The sequence below is a fragment of the Chroicocephalus ridibundus genome, chromosome 9 (genome assembly GCF_963924245.1).
Source record: "Chroicocephalus ridibundus chromosome 9, bChrRid1.1, whole genome shotgun sequence".
NCBI lineage: Eukaryota > Metazoa > Chordata > Aves > Charadriiformes > Laridae > Chroicocephalus > Chroicocephalus ridibundus.
In genome coordinates this window covers 49,979,338-49,988,012 of record NC_086292.1, presented here as the reverse complement: position 1 = coordinate 49,988,012, position 8,675 = coordinate 49,979,338, and the positions used below count along the sequence as shown (strand labels likewise).

The 8,675-nt window shown below is 66.6% G+C and overlaps 1 protein-coding gene across 2 annotated transcripts in view; it reads left to right on the top strand.

The window, feature by feature from the left end:
- The first annotated feature begins 3,692 nt into the window (after window positions 1-3,692).
- The window catches only part of RASGRF1 (Ras protein specific guanine nucleotide releasing factor 1), a 41,482-nt gene continuing 36,499 nt past the window's right edge, over window positions 3,693-8,675 (top strand). The window contains exon 1 of one of the 2 annotated variants that reach the window (XM_063346104.1): window positions 3,693-4,229. In XM_063346104.1, coding sequence (XP_063202174.1) covers window positions 3,954-4,229 — 276 coding nt within the window. In that variant the 5' untranslated portion in view covers window positions 3,693-3,953. The remainder of the gene's footprint in view (window positions 4,230-8,675) is intronic. The other variant, XM_063346103.1, reaches the window with a different exon arrangement.

Sequence of the window (8,675 nt, the reverse complement as noted above, 5' to 3'; positions counted from 1 at the left end):
GTGCGTTTCACGAGGAGTCAGTGCACAGCAACAGGCTTTGCACCTGCCTGGACAACAGTGGCAGGACGCGGGGACGGGTGAATCCCAGCGCTGCCGTGCTGAATCCGCGGGCAGCCTGACGGACACCCGTCCTGCGCCAACAGACCCGTCCCGCGCCCCGACACCCGTCCTGCGCTGCAGCGGTGGGTCAGGGCTGAGCCCACGGCTGCACATGCAGACCCCCACCGAGCCCCTCGTGAGCCACCCCTGGGTGACGCTGCAGTACCTGCTCCTGCTGCGCGCAATTCTGCTCGGGCTCCAGCCTCGGCTGCGTGCGGGATGCCCCCAGGAGCTGCTTCCATGTTTGTTAAACACTTAAATGAAGGGAGAAGTAGCCACCGCAGCTAAAATACTTGGAAACCCTGGGAAATCTTTAGTCTGGACAAACTCGCTGTCTCAGGGCAGCCAGCAGCGGCGGGTCCGGCTCCTCTGTGCGGTGGCACTCGGGAGAAGTGACGAAGGCTTCACCTCCGCTTTCCCAGAGCAGAAGGGTCATCACGCTACAAACGCCTTAGAATCGATCAAAGCAAACATCACATGCAAAAAACAAACCTCCCGTTGTTTTAGAAGTCAAAGTTTCCATATTTGCTGGAGCCTTGCAAGCTGTCGGCTGTTTTTTCCATTACCCTCCATACGGTCTAAGGGGAGCCCGAGCTAAACCAACGCTTATCTGGGGACCAGAGTCCAGCCCGTCCGGAACCGACTCCACCACAGCCAAATGCCGCTCGTCCTGGTGCCGTCCGTGCTGCTGTCCTCACGGCAGCCTGCTCACGCCAGCGAGGCAGCAGCGACCCTCGCGCCACGGGCACACCGTGTCCCTGGGCACGGCCCCACGGCCAACGGGGGGCTCAGCTGCTCCCGGGGCATGAGGCGGCTTTTCCTCTCCTGCTCCGCTCTGCTCTCCAGGTCTGCTGGACGGGGAGCAGGCTGCACGGGGAGAGGAGCCGGCCCCGGAGCATCAGCTGCCTGCCATGCAGTGCTGGGCCCTCCTGACTGGGGGGCTGGCAGGGACACCCAGCTCCGCACCCTGCCCCGCTGCCCAGGCCTTTTCGCAGGGGATATTTTTCCTTTCCATCGCTTTCACCCAGTATAGGAATTACTGGCAGCGCTAGCTTCCAAGTTATTAGTTGATCCAAGATTTTGCAGGCTTCCATGAAGGATCTTTCCTTGTGCAACCGCCCCATTTGACAGGCAGCAGGTCCTGCCTGACCGTCCCGGCGCAAAAGCAGGAGCTGCAGGCGGACGCTCGGCCCCGCAGCCATGGCCATCGGTGCCCAGCTCTGCCTGATGGCTCCGGATAATCCGCAGAGAGACGGAGGGGACGGAGGAGGTCTCAGCTTCTTCTCCGGGGGTTATTCTTTATCGGTGCTCGGCGGGCAGGACGGGCCGGGTGTGGGGAGCATGCATGCTTCGGCCCATCTTTCGCCCCAAGCAGAGGCTGCGGGGGGCGAAGCGGGATGTGGGACCTCACTAATCAGGCTGGAGGAATGGGAAAGGGACGAGCCCAAGCCGAGGAGGAGAGAGCGCCATGCCAGCAGGGGAAGTCCTAAAGCCAAATACCTGCTTGCAATTTGGGTAACAGCAGGCGCATTCAGCCGGGGGGGCAGCAGCCTGTCTGCCAGCTGCAGGGGCAGGCGGGCACGGGGGGCAGAGGGCAGCATGCGGCTCCGCATCCCACTCCCCCGGCCAGGACCACTCTGCCCCTGCCTGGCACCCAGCCGGTGCTCGGGCCGTGTCCCTCGGGGCAGTGACGGGCACACGTCCCAGTCCCAGCGAGCACCCGGGCCGAGCAGCTCCATCCCGGAGATGCCAGCACCCTTCCCAATTCCAGCCCGATCCCTCCTGTTGCCATGGCAACCCATGACCTCACCAAATTCCTTGGAGATCTGCCAGCATTTCCAGCGGAAACACAGCTAATTAACACGGTTTTCCTGATGCCCTCCCTGTCTGCAGGGGCTGGGTCACGCTTGGGGCAGGGGTTGGGGCTGGTTCCTCTGCCGCCGCGGGCGGGCAGCTGCCGGTGGGCAGCAGGGCTCGTGCGCCGCCTCGCAGCCAAACCAGGTCTCAGGCGTGCCCATCGCCGCGGCGTCTGACCCACGCAGTGCTCCTGGCTGCGGGGACCCCCTGCGGTGTGGGGAGCACCCGGGGGCCCTCCCTGCCCTGCACAGGCTCCAGCTGCGGCCAGTGCCCAGTTTTCCCAGTTTTGCCCTGCTCGGCATAGCACACAATGCCAGGATGGAGGAGAGGGATTGAAGAGTGAGACGAAGAGAAATAAAAGGAGAAACTGGGTCCTCCTCTCTCCCACACGTGACATCTGTGAGTGGCTCCGCAGTTACTGGGGTGTCCTCATGAGAGGTGGAGGGTGGGACGGCAGAGGACGGCCTCGAGGGGTGCCCATACTTCTGCATGCGGAGGGAGCACCCGGCCCGAGGGACGGCAGCGTTGGGGATCGCAGTGTGCAGCGCCTGGGTCAGCGCCACGGGCTGCGCGTGGGACTCGCCAAGGGCAAGGCCACGCGTGGGGACGTCCCACAGTCAGCAACACGCACAGGGGTGGACACAGGGGGTTTGTAGCAAGCCAGGGCTTGTGCCAGCCCGGGGCTGGTCTCAGACTGGGGGTCCCTGCTTGGCCTGGGGGTCACCCAGGAGTCCTGCTCTGCCTGGGGGTGCCATTTGTCCTAAGGTCCTTTCTGGCTTGAGGGTCCCTTTCGGCTCGGGGTCCCCACTTCACCCAAGGGCTCCCATCTGGTCTGGGGGTCCCACTTGGCACAGGGCTCCCACTGTGCCCAGGGATCCTGCCTGCCCTGGGGTTCCCATCCATCCCAGTGGTTCCTTTTGGTTCGGGGCTCCAGCTGTGGGCAGGGGTCCGTTCCAGCCTGGAGACCCCGTGTGCCCGGAGGTGCCTCTTGGCTGGAGGCTCCAGCTGCGCGCAGGTTCCATCCCTGCCCGGGGGTCCCGTGTGTGCCTCTCAGCTCGGGGCTCCAGCTGCGGGCAGGGGTCTGTCCCTGCCTTGGGGTGCCATGTGCCCATGTGTGCCTCTTGGCTGGGGGCTCCAGCTGTGGGCAGGGGTCCGGCCCAGGGGTTCCATGTTCTTGGGGGTGCCTCTCAACTTGGGGCTCCAGCTGTGGGCAGGGGTCTGCCCCTTCCCGGGAGTCCTGTGCGTTTGGAAGTCCCGTGTGCCAGAGGGTGCCTCTTGGCTCGGGGTAGAGGTCCGTTCTGGCCTGGGGACCCCGTGTGCCCGGGGGTGCCTCTTGGCTGGAGGCTCCAGCTGCGCGCAGGTTCCATCCCTGCCCGGGGGTCCCGTGTGTGCCTCTCAGCTCGGGGCTCCAGCTGCGGGCAGGGGTCTGTCCCTGCCCGGAGGTACCATGTGCCCGGGGGTGCCTCTTGGCTGGAGGCTCCAGCTGCGGGCAGGGGTCTGTCCCTGCCCGGGGGTCCCGGTGCGGTGTCCGTGCTGGGACCCCCGGCGCGGTGTCCGTGCTGGCGGCGGGCGGGGCGGGCGCCCCGGCATCCCGCGGCCCGGGGGGCGGCCCCGGGGAGCGCGGCGCGGCCGCCCCCGCAGCCGGCGGCGGGGCAGGGCCAGCCCCGCACGGCGCGGCGCGGCTCGGGCCGGCGCTGACGGGCTCCCGGTGCCGCCGCCGGCTCCGGCGTCACATGACTCGCCCCGTCTGCGGGAGACGCGGCTCCGGGACGCGGCGCTCCCCCGGCAGAGCCGCCGCCGCCGGCGCCGCGGGAGGCGAGCGCTGCGCGGGCAGGGCGGTGGGGCTCGGCCGCGCCATGAGCCGCCGCGGCGGCCGCCGGCTCCCCGGGGGCAGCGGGCGCCGCTGATGCGGGCGCGGGGGCTGCGGCTGCTCGCCAGGGACCCGCCCGCCGCCCGCCCGGCGGCGACCATGTGAGGAGCTGGCGGTGCCCACCAAGATGCAGAAGGGGATGCGGCTCAATGACGGGCACGTCACCTACCTGGGGCTGCTGGCGAAGAAGGACGGCGCCAGGAAGGGCTACCTGAGCAAGCGGAGCTCCGACAACACAAAATGGCACACCAAGTGGTTCGCGCTGCTGCAGAACATGCTCTTCTACTTCGAGACCGACTCCAGCTCCCGGCCCTCGGGGCTCTACCTGCTCGAGGGCTGCGTCTGCGACCGGGCGCCCTCCCCCAAGCCCTCCCTCTCGGCCAAGGACTCCCTGGAGAAGCAGGTGGGCGCCACGGGGGCCCGGGGCCGCCGCCTCCCCCCGCACCGGCCGCTCTCGGAGGGGGATGATGCCCCGGGGCCGCCCCTGCGCCCGCGGGGGGTCCCGGCCCCGGTCGCAGCCCCGTTTCCCCGCGGCGGAGCGGAGCGGACCTGCCCGGCGCCCCGCACCCGCCCCACGCGTGACCGGGGAGGGGGCGAGGCCGGCCGTGCCGGGGGCGGGGGGGATGCCGCCCGGGTCCGCGGTGCCGGTCCCCCGGCCGCGCTGCCAGCGCACCCCGGGGCGGCGGGTGAGTCCGTTGTGGGGGTGTCGGGCTCTGCGCGGCGCCCCCCTCCCCATCGCGGCTAATTAAACCGCCGGTAATTGTTGGCGGGGCTGCGGCGCGGGGCGCCCCCCGGCGGCCGCGGGCCGCGCTTTGCGCAGCGGAGCCCCGCGCCCCACGCGTGTCCGCGGCGCGGCCCCCCCGGCCCGGGCCAGCTTCGGGGACAGCGGCCACGGCGGAGCCCGGGGGTCCCGTGGGGCCGCTCCGTGCGCGCTGTGGCTCGGCCGTTCGGGCTCGGTGTTTCCCCGCCTGGCGCAGCCCCCCCCGTGTGCGCCCCCCTTGCGCCCCCCCGGGGTTTGGCGGCGTGCTGGGGGGCAAACCCGCCCGCGGCGTGGGCACTGCGGTGGCACACGGTGCTCGGCGCCGGGGGGGTGCAGGGCGTCGCGGGGCCTTGTTTTCACACGGATTTCGCCCCGTTCCCGCTCCTCGCACGAGGGGTTCGTGCTCCTGTCCCTGACCCGGCTGGAAACGCCACGCGTCCCCTCCCCGGGCGGTGGGGAGCCGCGGAGCCGGGGCCCCCCGTGCCACGCGCAGGGCTGGCACTTGTCTGCAGTGCTCCTCGCCAGATGCTAATGTCTGCAGGTGGCACCGCACCGAAACGGCAAAGCTGGTGTGAGGCCCTGGGAGATTTCGGGTCCCCCTCGGTCCCCGGTGGTGCGTGGGGACCCGGCTGCAGGGACGGCAGCCCCCGACGGGCCCGGGGGTGGGTTTCTGTCCCCTGGCTGCACCTTCCCCGGGTGGGCAGGGTGGCAACGAGCAGCGTGGTGTGCGACGCTGGCAACCTCTGGCTTGTTTGTCTGGTGTCGTTTGCTGGAGCTCGGGGGGCAGCCAGGCAGGGGAGGGGTTGGTGCCAGGAAGGGGGCTGCCAAGGGCTGGCTTCCAGCCCGGGGGGGTGCGAATCCCCGTCCATCGCTGCCGTAGCTCCCAAAATCACCTCCGGTCTCGTGAACGTGGAGAGGACCTCGTTGCTCGTGTTCGTTGCGTGGAGTGCGGCCGCACACCCGGTGGGGTGCCCGTGTCGCAGAGGGCGCCGGGAAGCCCCTGGCGAGGAGGAGTGGGGGTGGCTTTCCCGGCGCGGGCAGCCCAGGCTGGGTGCTTGCAGGAGGCACCCTGCGTTTTGGGTCCAGCTCTGCAGGTCTTGCATAATGCCTGCCTGAGCAGGCTCCGGGGAGGTGGTGGGGAGCGCGGTGGGACAGGCCCTGCGGGGACCCCCCTGAGGCAGGGGGCTGGCTGCAAGGAAATGAGCCCCTTAATTGCCTCTGGCTACTCATGGCGTGCTCAGCACCCCAAAAAGCCCTGCTACGGGAGCGAGGTGGTGCAGCACCACTGCTCCATGGCGCGTCTCCTCACTCCCGGCAGGGATCACGGCAATATTTCCCTGTTCCGATCAAAATACCCTTTTTTTTTTTTTGCGACAGCCGTGCCTCCTCGCAGCCCTGGCTCCGGCACTGGAGCAGCCTCCGGCATACTGCACGGTCGGCCACAGCAGCGAGGGAGGGTCTGCCTCTGCCGGGGGGTCACGCTGCTGTCCTGCTTTGTCAGCTGTGTCCCTTTGGGTAGCAGTGCCGTAGATGGTGTTGCGCGTTCCTGGTTCGGCTTCAATCCGCCTTGCCAGCCAGGTTTAGATCCAGCTCCCGCCCCAGGTTCTGGCTCCTCCTGGTTGTGCAGGGGGGATTTTCCACCGGGTGGGGATGTCACAGCCCCTTCCCAGTTCAAAACGTACCTGGAAGATTTATCCTCAGTGTCAATGAGGGGCTGCTGTCGCGGTGCAGGGAGATCCTGCCACACCAAATATTTCCCAGGCCGCTCATCTGCACCCATTTACCCAGCTTTAGCGGCTGGCTCATAATTTTGTATAAATCATTAGGACAAATTTAAATGAAAGTGCTCAAGCGCTTGAATGCCCGCTGCTTTGCGAACTAATTAATGGCATAGCAGATGAGCGAGGCAGCAGAATATTTATGGTGTGGATCTGCGGCACGGCGCGTGCGGGAGGTGGAAAGCGAGCGAAGGGCTCGCAGAGCCGGCAGGGCTCCCAAGGAAGGGCTGCGAGTCCTGCAAACCAGGGAAAACGCTTTCTTCCAGCTCACCCGGTACCAGCCGTGTTCAGCAGCACTGGCTCCTCCTGCGAAGGGAAAGTGCTGAGGAAATTTCTAGCATTGTCTGTGATCACCATTAATTGTTTTCCGAGGGTATTTATCTATCCGGGCAGTTACAGCTGGAGCTATGGGGACAGTATTCCCTGCAGCAGAGGAGTTGCAGGTTTAGATGCCTTCTGCACTGGGGTGAAGCCTGAAAGGTTTCAAATTCTCCACTAAGGAAAAATTTTAAAAGGTTGGCCTTTCAAAACCCCCTCTTTTTTTAAAGTTCGCATATTTTGCTTTGCAGGGGGATTTTTTTGCTGGGAATGCAGTGTATTTTTAGCATACAGTGCATGTGAGAATAAAGGAGCAAAGTTGTTTGAAAAACTGAAACACCGAAGAAGGGATTTGGATGCCTCCAGAAACTTTGTTTTCTGGTTTTGTTACGTTTTTCCGCAAATGAAATCTTCTTCACCCCAGTTTGATTTGGAAGATATTTAATGGTTGGGTGGGCGTCAGGCCGTGGCTGGGAGGAAGGGTCTGGGGGGCCGCCCGCCCCCGCGGGTGGGGATGCTGCGATGTGCCCTCACACAGCGCGTCTCCTGCCTCTCGGTGCCGTGCGCGACCCCCGGGGCCGTGCCGCGTTACAGGGGAGGGCGGGCAGGACGCGAGGTGCCCGGGGAGGGACTGCGGGTGGAGGGGCGCAGCCGGAGCGCGATCCCGGCCGAGGAGCTGAGCAGGCGCGGGGATGTGGAGCTGATCCATCCCTGCGCTCCAGGCCGTGGGCTCCGGGCCGGGAAGGGGCTGGCGCGGGGTCCATCACACATCGGGCAGCGGGAATCCCGGCTGGGTTTGGTGCGTGGATCCAGCCTTGAGTCAGATTTGCAGACCCAGACTCCAGCGCCATGAGTTATTCCTAACCAGCAGCCCTCTGTGTCTCAGGTGAGAGCCAAGAGGATGCTGAGTCAAGTGGTGGCACCGTGCGAAACCCTTGACTGGAGACTCGGAGGCTCTCTGGAGCCATGAGGCTTTTATTCCCGCGAAGCCTGGGCTGCTCGTGGGAGCGCACAGCCTGTGGCTGGAGAGTTTTCTTCCCCGTCTCTGAAGCGTTTGCCAGGGCTGGGTGTAACGTTTGTTGCCGGTGCTCTCGCGGGGCAGGGGAGGCTCGGGGAAGCGTTTTGTACCACGGCGCTGAGGGCGAGCGGTCAGCGGGTGTGCGGGGCTGCGGTTTCCCATGGGATGGGAGGAGGCTTGTGGAAACAGTTCCCACCGGCACGTCGGGGACAGAGTTTGTCTTCCGCCTCCCTGAGGTGTGTCCAGCCCCGGTCCGGCTCGTTTCCCTGCATAGCCGAGGAGGGCACGAGGAAGCCACGTCTCAGCACCAGCAGCACAAAGAGTCGCGGGTGCCGAGCAGACATGAAGCACGGTCACCGCAGGCACCCTTTGCGGTGGCACCCATCCCCCAGCTGCTGGAATTGCTGGAGAGAAGCGGAGCTGGGGGACGCTGGGGCACCCTGGGGACACCTTCCCTCGCGGGGTGTAGGGAGGGAGGTCCCGGCAGCACCCCCAGCCACCCGGCAGCTCCAGCTCCCCACTGGGACCTGCCCTCTCTCTCGGCCCCGCTGACGGAGCCGTCGCTGGCGGCAGGAGAGCTCGGGCAGCGCTCCGCGGGTGCAAGCAGCTACGGGATCCAGCTCTGCCTGTCCCCGCATGGGGGGTTCACCCGGGCAGGGCTCCCGGTACCCTCGGAAAGGGCTGGATGGGGGAGCCAGGGGCAAACGCAGCCTCCCTCTGCGGGCTCGGGGCAGGCACGCGCTGCTGGTCCCTCTGAGGAAGAGGGTGGTGATGGCCCTTCCGGAGCAGGCAGGCATTTGCCCAGACCTTCTCCTCCAGCGTTAGATGCGAGTGCCTTTGCTGGGTGCTGCTGTCCCAGCCCCCATGGCAATGACGTGTCCCCCCAGACCCCGTGGCTCTTTCCAGCAGTGGCCAGAGGAGCCGCAGACGAGGGCTTCCCCTCCTGGCACCTCTGTTAAGTGCCCGGCTGGCCGC